Source organism: Paroedura picta, chromosome 4 (genome assembly GCF_049243985.1).
Source record: "Paroedura picta isolate Pp20150507F chromosome 4, Ppicta_v3.0, whole genome shotgun sequence".
In the NCBI taxonomy this organism is placed as follows: Eukaryota; Metazoa; Chordata; class Lepidosauria; order Squamata; family Gekkonidae; genus Paroedura; species Paroedura picta.
This window is the reverse complement of record NC_135372.1, coordinates 137,174,853-137,197,270: the sequence shown is the minus strand read 5'-3', so window position 1 is coordinate 137,197,270 and position 22,418 is coordinate 137,174,853. Positions and strand designations below refer to the sequence as shown.

Sequence of the window (22,418 nt, the reverse complement as noted above, 5' to 3'; positions counted from 1 at the left end):
TCCCTTTCTTCTCCGCACAACAGACACCCTGTGAGGTGGGCGAGGCTGAGAGAGCCCTGATAGCACTGCCTGGTCAGAACAGTTTTATCAGTGCTGTGGAGAGCCCAAGGTCACCCAGCTGGCTGCATGTGGGGGAGTGCAGAATCGAACCCGGCATGCCAGATTAGAAGTCCGCACTCCTAACCACTACACCAAACTGGCTCTCTGGAACGCTGGAAAATCTCTGTCATCCCTTCACCTGGCAAGTGGCTAAGAAAATTGATGGATTACGCTAAATTGGAGTCGCTAAATTGTCCACTATTGGACAATATATTGAACAATATACCGGAAAATGTTATAAACAATGGGCTTTGCTTTGGAAGTTTATGAAAAAATACTTTCTGGTCTTTGCGAAGAACTGTAAAACTTAATATTGTAGCGGTGGGCTATCTGTATAATTCTGCATCATAGAATGAGCGCTGACAATTTCACTTGGTCAGGTTAGAGGAACAGTCTAGTATCATTTGCAATTATGTTTTGTTTTTGTTTTCTTTCTTGCTTAATAAAAAAAATTAATTGCAAGGAAGGAAGGAAGGAAGGAAGGAAGGAAGGAAGGAAGGAAGGAAGGAAGGAAGGAAGGAAGGAAGGAAGAAAGAAAGAAAGAAAGAAAGAAAGAAAGAAAGAAAGAAAGAAAGAAAGAAAGAAAGAAAGAAAGAAAGAAAGAAAGAAAGAAAGAAAGAAATAGTCCCTTGCTGCGGCAGCCAAAAGCTGTCTGCAGTTTGGCAGGTGGCCTGACATAGCCCCATCGTATCAGAGCAAATAAGCTAAGCAGGGTCCAGACTTGGATGGGGGATCGCCAAGGGAAAGTCTGCAGAGGAATGCAGTTTTGGAGAGTAGCAGCATTCGTCTGCAATAGCACAGCTAAATCTGAGTCCTGTTGCACCCACAAGATTTTCCAAAGAATTTTTGTTAGAAATTTTTATACAGGGTTTCAAAGGTGGGGGAAAGTCCCCCACACACACACACCAAAAAAGGGAAAAGAAAAAGAACAGATATGCTGACTTAGTTACCAGACTGTGGGTCTCCTGATGTCCATGGACTACAATTCTCATAAGGCCCTGCCAGCTTGCTACTCTGGAGAGACACACATTTTTTCTCCTTTCTGCAAGAAGTCAAGGAGATGTTTCCAGTTAACCATAAAGGAAGTTGTGGAGACCAATAAGATTTTGGAGACAGAAGCCTTGAGGAATCAGTTTTCCGTACCTTGATAAAGAGCACTTTTACTCTTGAATGCTTATACACCCTGCCCCCCCAAATCTTGTAGGTCTCTAAAATGCTACTGAACTAAAATCTAGCTGCTCTGCAGAAGAAGGCAACAGCAAACCATCTCCTCACTTGCCTTGAATGCCCTTATTGAAGTCACCGGAAGTCAGGTGCGACTTGACATTCTGGGGTGGGGGCTGTTCTTTGTTATTTCATTCCGCTTTCCTCTACCCGAAGGAGTCTCAAAGCAAAGGGCTTACAATCCCCTTCCCTTGGTTTTTATACCCTTCTCTTCACTGCCTGAAGGAGTCTCAAAGCATCTGACCTTTCCCTTTCCTCTCCCCACAACAGACACCCTGTGAGGGAGGTGGAGTGAGGGAGCTCTGTGAGAAACAGTCCTATCAGGGCTGTGAGGAGCCCCAGCCGGCTGCAAGTGGGGGAGTGGGGAATCAGCCGCCGCCCTTTGCCCCTACATCACACTGACTCCCTACATATGGTGAGTTAGGTTTATGTGGCCCTGCTGAAAGAAACAAAGGCTCTTTGGAAAGGGAGAGCCCTTGTTGTCATTTGAGATCTGGGCTAGCAATTGGCGAAAGGCTCACATTGTAAAAATACCTGCCGTTTTGTTCTTGCACTTTGTTGGCTTGCGTGTTGACTTCGACACCTGCCTTTCTCGCCGAGACTCAGGGAAGGCAGATTGCAGATTTATAAGAACCGTGCTGAGTCCGTCAAGGACGCCACAGCCCTCCGCCTGCCAGCCCTGAGCCAGGCTGTTCACAATAGGACGTTGGGGAGGATATTAATTCATAAGGTCTCCGTCAGCCAGCAGCATTTTGATGGCACTTGATGCACGCGAGAACAAAGCAACAAAGACTGTGTCCATTGAGCAGTGCCATAATGCTGGATTACTTAACTCAAAAACAATGAAGTAGAAAGCAGGATAACGCAGTAGCTTCGCGGTAGCCTAGATTTCACAAACTGCAGGATGTAGTAAACTGGACTTCTGTGGGACCGTGGCTCCGTGGCAGAACCTCTGTTCGGCACGCAGAAAGTCCCAGGTTCCATCCCTGGCATCTCCAGCTAAAGCAGGAGTTCTCAACCTTCCTAATGCCACAACCCTTTAATGCTGTTCCTTATGTTGTGGTGACCCCCAACCATAAAATGATGCAAGTGTTCTTTCACAGAAATCAAACCAAAACTGACCAATGGTGCGAAGATCCATTGTTCATGATGATTGTCTATAAATTGGGTTTTTTCCAGAGTTTCTCAGTTCACTTCTGCCTCTTGTCCCACCATGCCAATCTCGCTCTTTTCCTCTGCTTCAGACAGACAAACGCTCTAGCTCAATCTACCCCGCAAGGCTGTTGTGTGGACGGTGCCCCCCTCGGCCAAGCTGCTCACCCTGCTGTGACCCCTGTGAAAGGGTCGTTCGACCCCCAAAGGGATCCTGACCCCCAGGTTGAGAACCACTGAGCTAAAAGGACCAGGGAGCAGACCTGTGCTTGAGATCTTGGAGAAACGCTGCCAGTATGAGTAGACCAGCCTTTCTCAACTTTTTTACCATTGAGAAACCCCTGATAGGTTCTTCAGGTTTTGAGAAACCTCAGAAGTGGTGTGAACGTGCAGAATATGGCTGAGGAGCAGCGCTGTGGACACACCCATCTGGGGCCCCTCCCCTTCCCACCCCCTCCAGGCTCATGATTGGCCATTTTGCAAGGAGGGGAGGCGGGTTGACATGACTGTATATGGTCATATCACCTGCTAAATGTTTAACAAATTTCAAATATATATTTAAAATTAATTAACTCTCACCCATCGGGGAATCCTTCCAGGTCCATCAAGAAAAGCCAGGGTTTCACGAAACCCTGGTTGAGAAAGCTTGGAGTAGAGCATCCTGACCTTAGAATCATAGAGTTGGAAAGGACCTCCCGGGTCATCTAGTCCAACCCCCTGCACTGTGGAGGACACTCACAACCCTGTCGCTCATCCCCTGTAACCTGCCACCCCCTTGAGCCTTCACAGAATCAGCCTCTCCATCAGATGGCTATTCAGCCTCTGTTTAAAATTTTCCAAAGATGGAGAACCCACCACCTCCCGAGGAAGCCTGTTCCACTGAGAAACCGCTCTGACTGTCAGGAACTTCTTCCTGATGTTTGGACGGAATTTGTTTTTCATTAATTTCATCCCATTGGATCTGGTCCATCCCTCCAGGGCAGGAGAGAACAACTCCGCTCCATCCTCCATCCTTGATGGATTAAGGGTCTAAATCAGTACAAGGCAGCTTCATATATTTCTCTGGACTTAAACCAGTGTTCGCAAGCATTCCCCGATAGTCACTTCTCCATGGCTTCCAGAAAGAAGCCGGCATCTGTTCTCATTAGAGAATCTGCCTGCCTGCCAAAAGCTTTTTGCAGAGGCTCCCTGTTCTCCTTCAGAGGTGAGGTGGGAAGCCACCAGAGAAATATTTTCCTGCCGTTGCACGTTGACTTTGGAACCCCACAGATGTTCACCTGGCACCTGGCCTATCTATCCGGAGACGTCAGGTGGAAACTCTTCCGTTTGTTCAGGACTTGCTTAGCTCTATCATTTTCTTTTCATCATAGCATGTGGTTAGAAGAGGAGACCGAGTCATGTGTGCAGAAATTATTTCCCCTCCTCTGACCAGTGCTGTGTTATCAGATGAGGTTATTGGCTTTTCTTAAGTAAAGAGTGTTTTATTTTTACTGCGAGCTGTCCTACAGCTGCTGTCAATTGTCACCATGTTTCTACTGGACAATTAGGTTCATTTGGGGGTGGGGGGACATCAGGTCTCTGTTGACGTATGGTGACACCCATAGGGTTTTTGAGACAAGAGATCTTCAGAGGTGCTCTGCTACTGTCCGTCTCTGTATGACATCACTCATATTCCTTGGGGGTCTCGATACGCCCATCCCGACAGGTGCATAATTGATTGTTGCTGCTACATTGTTTTATGGTTAATTTAGAGGGGAGCTTGTTGATTTTATTGTTTTATTGTGTTCCAGCCATTGTGTTCCAGCCACCTTTTTATTCTGTAAGCCGCCCCGAGCCAACTTGTAGGGAGGTGCGGGGTATAAATTCAATAATGAAGGAATGAAGGAAGGAAGGAAGGAAGGAAGGAAGGAAGGGAGGGAGAGAGGGAGGGAGAGAGGGAGGGAGGAAGGAGGAAGGAAGGGAAGAAGGAAGGAAGGAAGGAAGGAAGGAAGGGAAGAAGGAGGAAGGAAGGAAGGAAGGAGGGAAGGAAGGAAGGAAGGAAGGAAGGAAGGAAGGGAAGAAGAAGGAAGGAAGGAAAGAAGGAAGGAATGAATGGAGGGAGGGAGGGAGGGAGGAAGGAAGGAAGGGTATTTTTAAAAAAAATAAGCCTTCCCTAAAAGCAGATGGAAAACATACACATCTCAAGGATGATCCCATTGGGAAGAGCCAAGAATTCCTCAAAAAATAAGTCAGCTAACAGCAAAACTAGATTACTCTGTACTGAAGAAAAGCCAATAATATCTTAAGAAAGAAATGAGGGCCATTCTTGACCATTCATCCCTCTCCGCCGCAGTTCCACAACAAATCCATCTCTCTTTGCCTTATAAAGACCATAATGGTTGGAGACACTAACTTGATATCATATTGATCAGTGGATGGATTAACTCCTACAGCTGCTGGTTTAATCTTATTAAGCGAGGGAATGATGTGTGCATACCTCTTCCTGGACCTTGGGGACAAAGAAAATATTCCTGCTAAGAAAAGCAAGAAACATAATTGTTTCAGAGGGTAGCCATAGTGGCTGTGATAGATGTGAGTCCTCAAGCACCTCTGAGATGGACAAGATTTTCGGGGGTATAAGCTTTTGAGAATCAAAGAGGGCTTTGACTCTCAAAAACTTATGCCCACCTGTGAGAAACTTCCATTTCTAAATAAGTAAACTCATAGAAGTTTTTTTATTTAGGAAAAGTGAAAGCATCTACAGCAAAGGCATAGTCAGGACTGAGGTACAAAGCAGAGAACAAGCAATATAGGGGTTCGCTCCCCCTCCCCTGGGAATTTGAATTCGGCACAGTTCAAAGGAGTCAAAATATTGAGATAACCACTTGGCCATCCTGAACAACAAGTCTGAGAACTATGGGAACTAACAAAAGGGAGGAGAAGGAATGTGGAAGGAGGATAGGAGGGCATAAAACATGGTGGCAGGAAACAATCTTGGGGTATAAAACCAAAGCATCTGTGTTACATCAGGGCAAGACAGGTGAAGACAACACAAACAACAGAATCAAATCATTGAAACAGAATAAAATCATGGCAGAAAACCTGGGGATTCTGAAACCACCCATGTCTCGTTGACCTGTCATGTGCTACTGGATTCAAATGCATTTGTTCTGTGAACATGTTTCCCTCTGGTTTCTCTTCATATCTATTCTTGGAGTGGTCAATGTTGTGGTCTCAGTTCAGCAAATGTCAAAGAATCCTAGAGTTGGAAGGGGTCAGACAAGCCATCTAGACCACCCCCTGCTCAACGTAGAATTTGCCTGGAAGGATCTGTCTAGCCGCTGGTTGAAGACCACCAGAGAGAGGAAGCTCACCACCTCCTTGCTGAACTACTTGGACTGTGAAATCCCCCCCCCCCGATAGCTAGCCGGCACTGTTCTCCACATAGTCTAAACCCATTACTGTGGGTCCTCTCCTCTGCTGCCAACAGGAAACTTCCCCTGTCCTCCTCTAAGTGACAACCTTTCAAATACTTAAAGGCAGCAATCATGCCAATGTCTCAATGACCACTGCCACCGCTATCCCACCATCATGGGGGTATAGAAATGCCCTGTTCAGCTCCACAACACCACAAAGCCAAATGCGGTGTTTAGTGTCCCTACAGGGACACCGTAGGTATGGGGGAGGAGCCGGGCCTCAAAGGCCTGCCCCGGCTAAGCCTCTGAAAGACAAGAAGAAGAAGAAGAAGAAGAAGAAGAAGAAGAAGAAGAAGAAGAAGAAGAAGAAGAAGAAGAAGAAGAAGAAGAAGAAGAGTTGGTTCTTATATGCCGCTTTTCCCTACCCGAAGGAGGCTCAAAGCGGCTTACAGTCGCCTTCCCATTCCTCTCCCCACAACAGACACCCTGTGAGGTGGGTGAGGCTGAGAGAGCGCTGATATCACTGCCTGGTCAGAACAGTTTTATCAGTGCCTTGGCGAGCCCAAGGTCACCCAGCTGGCTGCATGTGGAGGAGCGCAGAATCGAACCCGGCTCGCCAGATTAGAAGTCCGCACTCCTAACCACTACACCAAACTGGCTCTCCAAACTGGAACCAGAAGAATCCACATTCCCTTGCCACGGGCCATTTGAGGCCCTGATTCAGGCCAGGGTCGGGAGGACGGCAATGTCGTGCATGTGCGGGGATTAGCCCTGCTGCCCTGTCACCACCAGCCTGGCCCCTCTGCCCCATGCATAATTGGTGATAGAAAGCAGAAGACTCAGCGTACCTTAACCTGTCCTGGGGTCCATAAGATTACATTATTTCTTAACACTAGACAAGGACTGTTCAGCACCTGCTCGAATCCACAAAACAAAGAGCAAATTAAAAAGCAGTAAGGAAAGTGTACAATCCTGTATCTCTGGGAGATAACAACGATCAGCCGCAGAATTATCAGCCGCATAAATCAAGTGCAATTTTAAACAAGGAGCCCAACACCCCACTCTCCCCCCCCCCCCCGCCGTTTGACTCTGCCGAACAAAAGAAAAGTATCATTTTCCTGAAAACAGGTTTCGTTCTTGATGTGTCATCGAGGTCATACCCAGCTGGACTGATCCATTATCGAATTAGCTGATGCGTAATGATCTCTTCATTATCGTGGCTCTGAGCAATAATACTGTACACAGCTCCTGCACCTGGGCTGGTCTCATTTCACGCACAAAATTAGGTACTATCGGTGCATTTGAATGAGCCCATTGTAATGGATCGACGTCAACCTGCCTAATTCTGACATTAATGGGATCGATGTCCGGTGACCTTTGGTAGTTCTCAAACTGGGGGAAAAACACACAGCCACTCATCCGTGGGAGCCAGTAAGCCTTTTCTGCTCTGAATGTTAAATGGTCTTATACTCTTGATTGAAGAAGACAGGAGAAACAGAGATGGGGACCATGTGAAAATCCAGTGTGGTGTAGTTAGGCTTGCCATCTCTGGGCTGGGAAATGCCTGAAGACTTTGGGGGTGGAGCTGGGAGTGGGTGGGGTTTGGGACAGGGAGGGACCTCAGTGGAGTATAATGCTATGGAGTCCACCCTCTGAAGCAGCCATCTTCTCCAGGGGAACTGATCTCTGTCCCCTGGAGATGAGCTATGATGCTATGGAGTCCCCCCTCCAAAGCAGCCATCTTCTCCAGGGGAACTGATCTCTGTCTCCTGGAGATGAGCTATAATGCTATGGAGTCCACCCTCCAAAGCAGCCATCTTCTCCAGGGGGACTGATTTCTGTCCCCTGGAGATGAGCTATAATGCTATGGAGTCCCCCCTCCAAAGCAGCCATCTTCTCCAGGGGAACTGATCTCTGTCCCCTGGAGATGAGCTATAATGCTATGGAGTCCCCCCTCCAAAGCAGCCATCTTCTCCAGGGGAACTGATCTCTGTCCCCTGGAGATGAGCTGTAAAACTGGGGGAACTCCCAGGTCCTACCTGGAGGCTGGCATCCTGAGGAATGGTGGATACAGGTTCCGATTAGGATCTGAAGGTCCTGGGGGTTGAATTCTCACTCAGCCATGAAGCTTGTTGATTGATCTGAGGCCAAGAGCTGACATTCTCTCTCTCTCTCTCTCTCTCTCTCTCTCTCTCATTCTCTCTCAGCCTAAACTACCTCGCAGGGTTGTGCTGAGAGTACAATATAGGAGAGCCCTGTTTGCTGCCTTCCATGCTGGAGCAACAGCAAGATAAACACGAGGCAGATTAGGCTGGCCTGCATGATAAATTTTCACGAAAGCTAAGTGAAGGCAGCTCCGAGCGGGCAGCCCAGTATTCTTGGGCAGCCACACCTCGTGGTTATGGGATGGCTTCTTATGTAGGAAGGCTGGATTTAGACTGGGAGAAAACATAATGGGCAGACGTCCCCAAGACGAGCTGCATAAGATAAGTCCAGAACAAAACTATTATTTCTCCTTTTTCGCTTAAAAAAAAAAACATCCATATTTAGACCAAGGAAAAGAGGGTTGTTCTGTCTTTGATCGTTTGCTCAGGTCTTTCTTGCCTGACTCTATATTTTCATAATCAGTGGTTTTATGTATAAGCAATATATTATTTTTTCTTGTTTGGAAAATTGGTATGTCAGTTTGTCACTTTTGCAGAACATAAAAGCCTCAACTCACACCTGGTGCTTTGCAGCGTACAAAGAGAAAGTGGGGGAACGCCTGCCTGAATATGAATTATGTTAGACTCTGAAAACGTGCCCCTGTGGTCAGAGCAGAAAGTAATAAATAAAGACATAATGGATTGATGCAGGAGGCAAGGGAAGGTCCGCGGCCTTTTCTTTGAAGCAGAGCTTTTAAACAATCAAAGGGAGGCGATATGAAGCAAAACTCTAGGGAAGTCTACTTAGAAGGCCTAGTTTATTCAGTGGGGCTTAAGTATACGTAGGCTTTTGACTTTAAGAACATCAAAAGAGCTCTGCTGGATCAGACCAGTGGTCCATCTAGTCCAGCATCCTGTCTCTCACAGTGGCCAGCCAGGTCCTCTGGAGGGCCAACAACAGGGCAGAGAGGCTGAGGCCTTCATAAGAACATCAGAAGAGCCCTGCTGGATCAGGCCAGTGGTCCATCTAGTCCAGCATCCTGTCTCTCCCAGTGGCCAATCAGTTCCTTTGGAGGGCCAACAACAGGGCAGAGAGGCTGAGGCCTTCATAAGAACATCAGAGGAGCCCTGCTGGATCAGACCAGTGGTCCATCTAGTCCAGCATCCTGTCTCTCCCAGTGGCCAATCAGTTCCTCTGGAGGGTCAACAACAGGGCAGACAGCATGAGGCCTTCATAAGAACATCAGAGGAGCCCTGATGGATGAGATCATTCATTCATTCATTCATTCATTCATTCATTCATTCATTGAATAATGATGCTGGGAAACAATGGTCCTGAATGATGATGGGAAGCTGTGCTGGGGTCTTGGCTTCTATAAAGAGCTGGTGGCAAAGCAGGCTTAGTGAAATGATCTCCTCACTGGGGAGACCTGGACCAGTGGGATGAATGCCTCACCTCCATGGTAGAAGTGTATTTGGAGGGGGAGACCTCCAAGGAGGAAAGTCTGAGGGACTTGGGAATGTTCAGCCTGGAGAAGAGGAGGTGGAGAGGGGACATGAATGCTCTCTTGAAGGATTTGAAAGGTTCTTAGAGGAGGGCAGGGAAAGGTTCCTTTAGGCAGCAGAGGAGAGGACCCGCAGTAATAGCTTTCAGCTACATGGAGAATGTTATCGGCCAGATATGGGAGGACCTGGATGGACAGGGCCCTGGACAGTCTCCTCCCAGGAGGCTGTTTCCCAAATATATAAGGGAGTGAAATAGTGTTAAGGATATTTGCAAATTTTAAACATTAATTTTGCGGCTCCACCTTTAGGTCCCTAACTTTTCAGATTAGGTTGGGTTTTGGTTTCCCTTTTTTGTTTTGCATGGCCCAGGCAGTGTGAGAGAGCAGGGAGCAGGGATGTTGGATGGCTAGCATGTGACTGGGGGGGGGGGGGGGCTGCCATGCTCCCACCAGAAACTGTGGGCCCAGGTAGCTGCCACATCTCAAGGTATGCTGATGCCATCCCTCTTGACCTTGAGGGACCAAGACGCAGAAGAAGAGTTGGTTTTTTATATGCCGCTTTTCACTACCCAAAGGAGTCCCAAAGCAGCTTACAATCTCCTTCCCCTCCCTCTCTCCCCACAACAGACATTCTACTTTATGAGAACAGCTCTAAGAGAATCCTGCCTGGCCCAAAGTCACCCATCTGGCTGCACGGGAAGGAATGGGGAATCACACCCCACCCACCAGAGTACACCACTCTTTAACCACCACACCACCCTCGGTCTATGCCTAGTTTATGTTGGATGCAGCAGAGAACATTTGGAAAGCTAAGTCAACTTCTCTGATTTCAGGTGCCTTTTGCATCCCGCTGTACGTCCCCTACGTCCTCACTGGGAAATGGACCTTTGGGAGAAGCTTTTGCAAGCTCTGGCTGGTGATGGATTACCTGCTCTGCACCACTTCTGTATTCAACATTGTGCTGATCAGCTATGACCGGTTCGTCTCGGTGACAAGAGCGGTGAGTCCCGACTTGCAAAGAGCGGACAGAATATTGGATCCAAGGGTCTGTTGTCTGGCCCCATTGGCGGCCCCAGATCTGACTAGAACTATCATGTCTTGCTGATGTTCTTTGAGTCTTGTACAAAATGGTGGGTAAATGTTTTCTACCATGCTGCAGAGAGGGAAGGCAGCATGGTAGAGCCTGATCTCATCAGATCTCAGAGGCTCAGCAGGGTTGGAACTTGGATGGGAGACCACCAAGGAAGGCTCTGCAGAGGAAGGCCATGGTCAACCACCTCTGCTTCTCACACACCTTGAAAGCCCCTTGCTGGTGTTGCCATAAGTCTGAACTAAGCAGGGTTGGAACTTGGAAGGGAGACCACCAAGGAAGGCTCTGCAGAGGAAGGAAATGGACAACCACCTCTGCTTCTCACTCACCTTGAAAGCCCCTTGCTGGTGTCACCATAAGTCTAAACTAAGCAAGGTTGGTATTTGGAAGGGAGACCACCAAGGAAGGCTCTGTAGAGGAAGAAAATGGACAACCACCTCTGCTTCTCACTTGTTTTGCAAGTCCCTTGGTGGGGTCGCCATAAGTCTAAACTAAGCAAGGTTGGTATTTGGAAGGGAGACCACCAAGGAAGGCTCTGTAGAGGAAGGAAATGGACAACCACCTCTGCTTCTCACTTGTTTTGCAAGTCCCTTGCTGATATCACCATGAGTCTAAGTTAAGCAGGGTCAGTATTTGGAAGGGAAACCACCAAGGATGACTCTGTAGAGGAAGGCAGTAGCCAACCACCTCAGCTGCTCACTTGCCCTTGCTGGGGTCACCATAAGTTAGTTTCAACTTCACGGGATGTATTTAGTGCTTGAGAGAGCCAAGCATACAGAGGGTGAAGCCCAAGTCCCTGCAGGCGAGGGATCGGAGACGAGGCAGAGGAGAAGCGCAAGAGGCAAATATATCTGCCAATCATTACCAAAACCCCAGAAAGCAGTTCAGGTTGGTTAGGATCAACTAAGGATGCCGGCAAGTAGAGCAGTGGTCCCCAACCTGCGGGCCGCGGCCCGGCGCCGGGCCGCAAAGGCCATGGCGCCGGGCCGCGGCTCCCTCTCCCCGCCCCCCCCCCACCCACCCCCGCAGTAAAAAACTTCCCAGGCCGCAAGCTTGCGGCCCGGGAAGCTACTTACTGCGGGAGGGCCGGGAGAAGGAATCAGGGCCGGGCCGCGCCCGTGCAGGCCGCGCCGGCGCGGCCCGATCCACGGACGCGGCCCGCGGGTGTGGCCCGATCCGCGGGCACGGCCGGGCGTGGCTCGCGGGTGCGGCCGGCGGGCGCGGCCGGGCGCGGCTCGCGGGTGCGGCTGGCGGGCGCGGCCGGGCGCGGCCCGATCCGCGGGCGCGGCCCGAAGCGTGGGCGTGGCCCGCGCGGGCGCGGTCCCTGCGGGCGCGGCCCAATGCCCTGCCGGTCCCCAGCCTAAAAAAGGTTGGGGACCACTGAAGTAGACGATTGAAAGGCAGAGTCAAGGAGAAGCCAGATGCGCTGTCCAAGGTGCTGGAAGTGTGGAGTGGAAACCAGGTCCAGGAAGGCTTCAATTGTCAATGCAATGCTATAGGTCAAGCTAATGTCTAGGCCTGGCTTGGAATCGCTGATGGCTAGATCAGCTTCTGGAGAAGCAAAGAGAAATCCCAGAAGGAGGGTTGAACTGAGAGCAGTCCAGCCTCTTTCTCCAGGTTTATTTAACATTTGGTTCCCCAGCAGGGCTGCTCCCGACACCGAGAGGAGGAGGCTCCTTGATCGGACCACAGCCCACTTCGACCCCTTCCCAGAATATCTGAAGAAGTGTGCATGGACACCAAGTCTTATACCCATATTTAAACTCTGTGTTCAGTTTTGGGCAATCCAGTTGAAGAGGGATGTAGACAAACTGGACCGTGACCAGAGGAGGGCAACAAAAATGGTGAGGGGTTTGGAGACCAAGACATGAAGAAAGATTGGGGGAGCTTGGACTGTTTAGCCTGGACGGGAGACGATTGAGAGGGGATCTGATAACCATCTTCAAGTATTTAAAAGGGTGCCATATAGAGGATGGAGCAGAGTTGTTCTCTCTTGCCCTGGAGGGACGGACCAGAACGAATGGGATGAAATGAATTCAAAAGAAACTTCCTCAGGAGGTGGTGGGTTCCCCATCTTTGGAAATTTTTAAACAGAGGCTAGATAGCCATCTATGTATCTAGATAGCCATCATGAGCCTCTTGTGGCGCAGAGTGGTAAGTGCAGCAGATATGCAGTCATTAAGCTCTGTCCATGAGGCTGGGAGTTCAATCCCAGCAGCCGGCTCAAGGTTGACTCAGCCTTCCATTCTTCCGAGGTGGGTAAAATGAGTACCCAGCTTGCTGGGGGGTAAACGGTAATGACTGGGGAAGGCACTGGCAAACCACCCCGTATTGAGTCTGCCATGAAAACGCTAGAGGGCGTCACCCCAAGGGTCAGACATGACCCGGTGCTTGCACAGGGGATACCTTTACCTTTACATTTTTAGATAGCCATCTGACAGAGAGGCTGATTCTGTGAAGGTTCAAGGGGCGGCAGGTGACAGTGGATGAGTGATTGGGATGTGAGTGTCCTGCATAGCGCAGGGGGTTGGACTAGATGACCCATGAGGTCCCTTCCAACTCTATGATTCTATGATTCTATGATCTTACCAGGACCACTGGATCCAAATTTCATTCTGTTGCTTTAGACTGACACGACTAGTCACCTGAATCTAACTCCCCACAATAAAATCCTTGTTGCAGCACAGATACCTTAGACAATTTTAAAAACTTTTGCTTTTCCAGGCCAAGACTTTCTCTCCTGGGAGGGTAATTTGTCAGATAAACGCTTGGGTCTTTTTGAAATAGTCATTCCAGACACGAGCAGAAAGATTTTTCGCAGGCAGTAATAAAGTCTGACAAACTAAAGACTGATATTCACACAATACTATGTACTCAATAAGCAGGCGGAATTCTTAACCCAAATACATGCTGCAGATTTTAGTGTCTGAACAGATGGTGGCAGACAGACAGAATCGTCACTCGACAAAGAGTTGGGTCATTTGTCTAATAGAAAGAATAGAAGGGAAACACTGAAATTGGATGGCATAGTTAGCATTGGAAGGAACCTGTGAATGACCCTGAGATGATACGGCTGGTGCTGTTAGTGTTGACAGAGCTTGAATATGCAGAGAGGGCAAAGCACCAAGCTGCTTAAAGAATAAAACAGTTTTTATTTAGAAAAGAAACAACTATGGAGAGAGAGAGAGAAAGAGTGACTGACCGACCAACCAACCGAAGGTCTAACTAACTGTTGTCCACAGTCATTCTTCTAATCAACAACTGTTGTTCTGGAGCGAAGCAGGGAGAAAGTGGTCACAAAAGCAGAAAATCTCCTATTGAGGACACTGGAGGGAATCATTTGAAAATCACCAGGAAGTTCCAATTCTAACTATGCCTAAAATCCACACCTCCTCTGATGCCCCCTGCAGGATACTCCTTATATTCTGCTCAGTTACGCACACAATAGATCTTTTGTATATTCCAACCGCTTGGTCCCAGAGTCCATGTCCATGTAGGTGAGAAATTGTTTGAAGTTAAGAGGTTTTCTGGGGGCAAGAGAAGGTTTCCCTGTGAGAAAGGGGTATCACTGTCCAACACAGGCTGAAGGGAGTTAATGACGTATTGAACTGGTTTGAGCCAAGAGCTGTACATGAGCTGTACATGCTTTAGGATGCTTAGGGCTGATCCTGCGTTGAGCAGGGGGTTGGACTAGATGGCCTGTATGGCCCCTTCCAACTCTATGATTCTATTCTATGACCACCAATGGTGTTCTGTAATTGTCTTGTTTGAGCTTATCCTGTCTTTGCTTTATTCACGAACTAGCTTCAAGGCCCGTTGCTAAGAACGGGCCTTGAAACGGGCCTCCCTCCCTGGGCCCCTGTCCAGGTACTGCCTCCAAATTTCCCAGAGCATAGAGCTGGCTCCCCTATGGCTCTTCCAAGCCCTGATGGATCCTTGGACAAAACCATTTCCTGACTTTCAACATTCCTAAAGGGGATATTTACAATTCTCAAGAGACCTAATCCTGATCCACAGTGATCAAGAGCCAAGTTTGCAACAGTATTTAATTTGTTCGTTTTACTGTAAAAGGTAAAGGTATCCCCTGTGCAAGCACCGGGTCATGTCTGACCCTTGGGGTGACGCCCTCTAGCGTTTTCATGGCAGACTCAATACGGGGTGGTATGCCAGTGCCTTCCCCAGTCATTACCGTTTACCCCCCAGCAAGCTGGGTACTCATTTTACCGACCTCGGAAGGATGGAAGGCTGAGTCAACCTTGAGCCGGCTGCTGGGATCGAACTCTCAGCCTCATGGGCAAAGCTTTCAGACGGCTGCCTTACCACTCTGCGCCACAAGAGGCTCTTGGTTTTACTGTACATGAGTGTAAAATTTGGTCTTTTCAGGGCAAGGGATTTCAGATTATTATTTTGCAAAGAATTCATGATAGGTGAGAAAGGATACAAAGCTAACAGGAATAAAAGGACAGATTGAGGGTCTGGAAAGAATTGTTGACTGCACACTCCCCCCCCCCCCATTGAGAGATTATCCACCCAGTTGAAAACTTTTCTATATAATATGGCGAGAATTAACCTTAAACCTCTTAAAAGGCTGGCATTCTTATGAAACAAGAAACTCTCCCAAACCCTAGTTGAGAGAATATATTATGGATGCCTGTGAAAATTAAGATTAACTAACAGACCCCCCCCCCAAGAAAAAAAGAACAGGGAAAGGACTTGCTTGAAACTTTTAACAGCGGTTCAAAGTCACGGTACAGAGAAAGACAAGTGAAGATTTGGAATCGCAAATAACGATATTTTAATGGATTATCGTGCACATGTTAAAAACTCAATTATCTCACCGGGAGATAAGCAGAGATATTTAAAGGCATATAAAAGTGGGAACAAATTACCAGGGGAAGATCTATTATCTAATCAGATGCTTGGGTTATATTAGGTTTTGTTCATTCCCCCTGCCCTTTCCCCAAGGACTTTGTAACCAAGTGTTCCAGGAGTTATGAGCCTTGACAAAACTTTGTGAGACCAGGTAGGGTGAGAAAATAGATTTATAGAATCCTAGAGTGGGAAGGGGCCATGAAGGCCATCTAGTCCCACCCCCTGCTCAGTGCAGGATCAGCCTCAAGCATCCAGGAGAAGGATCTGTCCAGCCGCTGCTTGAAGACGGCCAGTGAGGGGGAGCTCCCCACCTCCTTAGGCAGCCCATTTCTCTGCTGAACTAGACTCAGAGAATCCTAGAGTGGGAAGGGGCCATGAAGGCCATCTAGTACCACCCCCTGCTCAATGCAGGATCAGCCTCAAGCATCCAGGAGAAGGATCTGTCCAGCCACTGCTTGAAGACGGCCAGTGAGGGGGAGCTCCCCACCTCCTTAGGCAGCCCCTTCCACTGCTGAACTACTCCTGGAATCCTAGAGTGGGAAGGGGCCATACAGGCCATCCAGTCCAGCTCTCTGCTCAGTGCAAGATCAGCCTCAAGCATCCAGGAGAAGGATCTGTCCAGCTGCTGCTTGAAGACTGCCAGTGAGGGGGAGCTCCCCATCTCCTTAGGCAGCCCATCCCACTGCTGAACTAGACTCCTAGAATCCTAGCATGGGAAGGGGCCATGCAGGCCATCTAGTCCACTCACTGCTCAAGGCAGGATCAGCCTCAAGCATCCAGGAGAAGGATCTGTCCAGCTGCTGCTTGAAGACTGCCAGTGAGGGGGAGCTCCCCATCTCCTTAGGCAGCCCATCCCACTGCTGAACTAGACTCCTAGAATCCTAGCATGGGAAGGGGCCATGCAGGCCATCTAGTCCACTCACTGCTCAGTGCAGGATCAGCCTCAAGCATCCATCCAGGATAAGAATAATAGACTCATAAAGTTGGAAGGAGCCATCCAGGCCATCTAGTCCCACCCTTTTAGAATCCACCCTTTGCAAAATCACGTTTTAGTGACCAGGGCAGGCTCTTTAGGCCTCATTTAATTTAGCACCATCCATTTTGACACAGCCGCTAATGAGCTAATTGGGGAAACAACAAAACAATGGTGTGCAGTAAAAGCCTTTTTTACATCAGCGATATAATTAATATTGCTTTTACGCAAATGCATCGCGGGGAATAATCTGAGCAGAGAGTACTGGTGTCCTCAGAACAATTTTGGTGCTCCCGTATTCTTAGCATCCTTGCAGAAAATACTAACTACTCTACGTGTAAGGACATAGCTTTGGTGGTTCGAGAAACCAGGATGTATTACAGTGTTGTGTAATGGTAAAAATACCAGGCTAGAATCCGGGAGACACACCCCTCACACTCGTTGCCTAGCCTACCTCACAGGGTGGTTGTGAAGATAAAACAGAGAAGGGGAGCAAGTGGGTCCCCCCCCCCAGGGACAAAAGGAATGGTATAAATGAAGCACATAAATGCAGGAACTTCTTATTCTACCTCAAAAAGAAGAAGCGCCCAGATGGTGTAGTGGTTAAGTGTGTCGGACTACTCTGTCGGAGACCCAGGTTCAAATCTTCGGCCTGCCTTAGAAGGTTGCTGGGCAAGAATAAGTAGTGTTGGTTTTATAACCTGCTTTTCACTACCTGAAGGAGTCTCAAAGCCGCTTACAATCAGCTTCCCTTCCTCTCCCCACAACAAATACCCTGTGAGAGAGGTGAGGCTGAGAGAGCCCGGATAGTACCGAAGTAGAAGAAGAGTTGGTTTTTATATGCCACTTTTCTCTACCCAGTCTCAAAGTGGCTTGCAGTTGCCTTCCTTTTCCTCTCCCCACAACAGACACCCTGTGAGGGAGGTGAGGGTGAGAAAGCCCTGATATTACTGAAGAAGAAGAAGAAGAAGAGTTTGTTCTTATATGCTGCTTTTCTCTACCCGAAGGAGTCTGAAAGCGACTTGCAGTCACCTTCCCTTTCCTCTCCCCACAACAGACACCCTGTAAGGTGGGTGAGGCTGAGAGAGCCATGATATTACTGAAGAAGAAGGAAGAAGGAAGAAGGAAGAAGGAAGAAGGAAGAAGGAAGAAGGAAGAAGGAAGAAGGAGAAGAAGAAGAAGAAGAAGAAGAAGAAGAAGAAGGAGAAGAAGAAGAAGAAGAAGAAGAAGAAGAAGAAGAAGAAGAAGAAGAAGAAGAAGAAGAAGAAGAAGAAGAAGAAGAAGAATTGGTTCTTACATGCCGCTTTTCTCTACCCGGAGTCTCAAAGTGGCTTACAATCCTCTTCCCTTTCCTCTCCCCACAACAGACACCCTGTGAGGGAGGTGGGGCTGAGAGAGCTCTGACAGAACAGTGACTAGCCCAAGGTCACCCAGCTGGCTGCATGTAGTGGAGGAGTGGGGAATCAAACCCAGATCTCCAGGTTAGAAGCTGCCGCTCTTAACCATGTCACCATGCTGGCTTGGGCTAGTAATGCATTCTTAGCCTAACCTTCCTCACAGGTTAGGCTAAATAAAAAAAATATCATAGTTGTTGCTGTGATCATTGTTGTTATTGTTGCTGTTACTGTTGTTGTGAATTGCACACACCTGGCAGATCACTTTGAAGGAGAGAATCGAGGGAGAAATTTGAGCTTTGTCATTTTATTCTGCTGCCAGGATATCGGTGAGCAAATAGGCTAATCAACGACATGCATATTGAGTTGTAAAATGGGGGGGGGGCGGTCCTCCTTCCAAGCCCATATAGGCTATTAAAATCTTGAAGGGTGGATTTCTTACCACTCCATTCTCAACACTTGCTGGATTCCAATGGGCTTTCTCGAGAGCTCATTTCAATGCATTTCCATCAGCACTGCTTAGTGGAAGTTTTCAGCATGTGCTTATGCAGGATCAAATGTGTCCTTGCCGTTCGGATACATGATTCATATCCTACTGCATTGCGATATTTACTGGGATATCAGAAATACTCCCATTTCACTTTTGTTCTCTAGATATACTGACGATTTGTTAGCTATCTTCTGACTTGCAGAGAAAGATAATTCTGTTTCTTATATTTTTGTTATATTGCCAGTTTGGTGTAGTGGTTAGGAGTGCAGACTTTTAATCTGGGTTTGATTCTCCGCTCCTTCTCTACATGCAGCCAGCTGGGTGACCTTGGGCTCGCCACAGCACTGATAAAGCTGTTCTGACAGAGCAGGAATATCAGGGCTCTCTCAGCCTCACCTACCTCACAGGGTGTCTGTTGTGGGGAGAGGAAAAGGAAGGTGACTGTAAGCCGCTTTGAGACTCCTTCGGGTAGAGAAAAGCGGCATATAAGAACCAACTCTTCTTCAATAATATCAGGGCTCTCTCAGCCCCACTTCCGTCATAGGTCTGTTGTGGGAAGAGGAAAGGGAAGGCAAATGTAAGCCGCTTTGAGCCTCCTTCGGGCAGGGAAAAGCGGCATATAAGAACCAACTCTTCTTCTTCAGTAATATCAGGGCTCTCTCAGCCTCACCTCCCTCACAGGGTGTCTGTTGTGGGGAGAGGAAAGGGAAGGCAAATGTAAGCCACTTTGAGACTCCTTTGGATAGAGAAAAGCGGCATATAAGAACCAACTCTTCTTCTTCAGTAAAGTGCAGAAATCCTTGGTCAATTTTAAACGACTTAGTTATTAATTTACGCTACCATGTTTTTTTGGGGAAGGCACTGGCAAACCACCCCGTATTGAGTCTGCCATGAAAACACTAGAGGGCATCACCCCAAGGGTCAGACATGACCCAGTGCTTGCAGAGTGGATACCTTTACCTTTACCTTTTACCATGGTTTTACCTATGTTTCGATGCTGCTCAATGACTGCAATTAAACAAATGAATAGATTCTGCAGCGATAGACCTGTTGTAATCCCATGAGATCTCCAGCCAGCATCTGGTGGTTGGTAACCCTATATGGCATTATAACCCTCCCCCCCCAATCTCCCCTCCCCAGGTTTCATTCCCCAAATCTCCAGGAATTCCCCAAACCAGAGCTGGCAACCCTAAGCCCAGAGCTGATGGATGTATTTCTTTTCTCCTCCTTGGCAGGTCTCCTACCGCGCTCAGCAAGGGGACACCAGACAAGCCGTCTTCAAGATGACCCTGGTGTGGTTCCTGGCCTTCCTCCTCTATGGGCCGGCCATCATCAGCTGGGAGTACATATCTGGCCGGAGCATCATTCCTGATGGGGAATGCTACGCGGAGTTTTTCTACAACTGGTACTTCCTCATCACCGCCTCCACCATCGAGTTCTTCACCCCTTTCCTCAGCGTGATGTTCTTCAACCTGAGCATCTACCTGAACATTCACAGGCGCACCAAAATCCGGCTGGACGTGCTCCAGGAAAACCAGAGCCAAAACTTCATGGAGGAGACAGAAATCAGCCCGGAAACGAAGGTCTCCTTGAAATGCTGCAAGTGGGAGCAGAGTCACCCGGCGGAAACCTTGGAGGTGCCCAAGTGGGACCTGCAAAAGGAGAACGGCCAGGAGGACGTGCCCGGAAAAAATTCCCAGGCGTCCAGCTTGGAGAGCTCTGAGCCTCCGGGCAACAAACTGAAACCTTCAACCAAAAGGAATTATAAGCATTCGGCTTCTACCCTCTCCTTGGAGAAGCGGATGAAGGCCGTCTCGCAGAACATGACCCAACGTTTCAGGCTCAGCCGGGACAAGAAAGTAGCCAAATCGCTGGCGGTGATCGTGGGCATTTTCGGCCTCTGCTGGGCACCGTACACGCTCCTCATGATCATCCGGGCGGCTTGCCATGGCCACTGCATCCCCGACTACTGGTACGAGACTTCCTTCTGGCTCCTGTGGATCAACTCGGCCATCAACCCGGTCCTGTACCCGCTGTGCCACTACAGCTTCCGGAGGGCTTTCATGAAACTCCTGTGCCCTAAGAAACTGAAGATCCAGCCCCACAGCTCTTTCCAAAAATGCTGGAAGTAACTCGGAAAGAGCCATTGGCCGGTTCTGAAAGGACGGCTGCTGGGAGGCTGGCACGTGGGCCCGAGAGAAGGTTCGAGGGGCCTGGGGGCACGCAGAGGGAGGCTGGCGCCTGATGCACGCATGACGGCCAAAGGGACCAGGCAGGCTGGCTGTTTTGAGCTGGGGTCTCCACATTTGTACACAAGACGAGCACTCTCCAATTCACTGCTAAACTGGCGCTGACGCTCAGCGGGGCGACAGGGGCGGGGGAAATGACAAGGGACAAACTCACCAAGAGGTTACGGAGCGGTCAGTCTTAGCCCTGCTGCTCAAGATTCATGAAGCAGACACAGAACCAGTGGAAGTCTACATGCTACGTACACGGGGTTGCCAATCTCCAGGTGCTCGCTGGAGGTTTTCTGGGATTACCACTGAGCTCCCGGCAGCCAGGATTACAATGTCAGGGATTACACCTGATCTCCAGCCAGTTTGGTGCAGTGGTTAAGAGCGGCAACGTCTTATCCGGAGAGCCAGGGTTGATACCCCGCTCCTATACATGCAGCCAGCTGGGTGACCTTGGGCTCATCACAGTCCTGATAGTGCTGTTCTGACCGAGTAGTTCTGTCAGAGCTCTCTCGGCCTCACCTACCTTACAGCTGTTTTGGGGGGAGGGAGGGAAAGCGACTGTAAGCTTTGAGGCTCCTTTGGGTAGTGTAAAGTGGGGTATAAAAATCAACTCTTTTTCCCCTGGAGAATAGGTGGGCTTTGTGGCATTATACACCATCCCCCATGCTCCCTAAACCTCTCCTTTCTCAGGCTTCATCCCACAAATCTCCAGGTATTTCCCAACCCGGAGATGGCAACCTGATACGTACGTGACCCAATACTGAGCCATGCCTCTTAAAAGCCTTCCATGCTGGCCACTCATAGGACTGCCAACCCCCCACCAGGGGAATAGAATTCCTTGTCCCAGTGCAAACGACCCCTGCTGCCAATCAGCTGGTCAGAGGGAGGGACTTACCAGCAGTAGGGGGAGGTCTAGGCTGGACACACTCAGGATTGTTGCCACAAAAACCAGAATGCCCCGTTGACAAAGACGTCCCAACATCCTGGAGGTGACGTCACTGCAACGCAGTTGACATAGAAGAAGAGTTGGTTATTATATTCCACTTTTCTCTACCCAAAGGAGCCTCAAAGTGGCTTATAGTCGCCTTCCCTTTCCTCTCCCCACAACAGACACCCTGTGAGGTGAGTGAGGCTGAGAGAGCCCTGATATTACTGAAGAAGAAGAAGAAGAGTTGGTTCTTATATGCTGCTTTTCTCTTCCCAAAGGAGTCTCAAAGCGGCTTACACTCACCTTCCCTTTCCCCACAACAGACACCCTGTGAGTTGGGTGAAGCTGAGAGAGCCCTGATATTTACTGCTGGGTCAAAATAGCTTTATCAGGGCTGTGACTAGCTCAAGGTCACCCAGCTGGCTGCATGTGGGGGAGCGCAGAATCAAACCCGACTCGTCAGATTAGAAGCTACTGCTCTTAGCCACTACACCACGCTGACTCAAGGTGCCCTTGGGTAAGAGTGTCACAGTAAGACATTGTTTTAAAAACTCAACTTGAGTCATGTGATACCACAAAGACTAAAAAAAAAAAATAGTCTGCCACTTCAGGCTCAGTGGCGGCCTCCTCAGTGGCACCTTTATGGCCAAAAATGTTTTCTTCAAGGGGTAAGCTTTCTTACGCATGCACACTCCCTGAGACCCAATACAATGGGAATCACCAGTCCATCCTTATAGGTAGAGGGTGAACAGTACATTAGTAGGCAGCCTAATGGTTTAACAGATTCAGGGAGCAAACAGGAATAACAAACTCAGGATATATGGTTACCCTTTGTTTGGGTTCAATTGTACGTGTGTGGGGGAAACATAGTGAAGGACACAAATCTGTCAAAATTGGTGATAAATGGGCAGGTGC

General features: G+C 48.7%; 1 protein-coding gene across 1 annotated transcript in view; it reads left to right on the top strand.

Annotated features, from left to right (window-relative positions):
- HRH3 (histamine receptor H3) overlaps positions 1-21,723 on the top strand; it is a 38,311-nt gene extending 16,588 nt beyond the window's left edge. Inside the window, exons 2-3 of the mRNA XM_077335779.1 lie at positions 10,353-10,519; positions 19,574-21,723. Coding sequence (XP_077191894.1) covers positions 10,353-10,519; positions 19,574-20,470 — 1,064 coding nt within the window. The 3' untranslated portion in view covers positions 20,471-21,723. The remainder of the gene's footprint in view (positions 1-10,352; positions 10,520-19,573) is intronic.
- Positions 21,724-22,418: the final 695 nt, after the last annotated feature.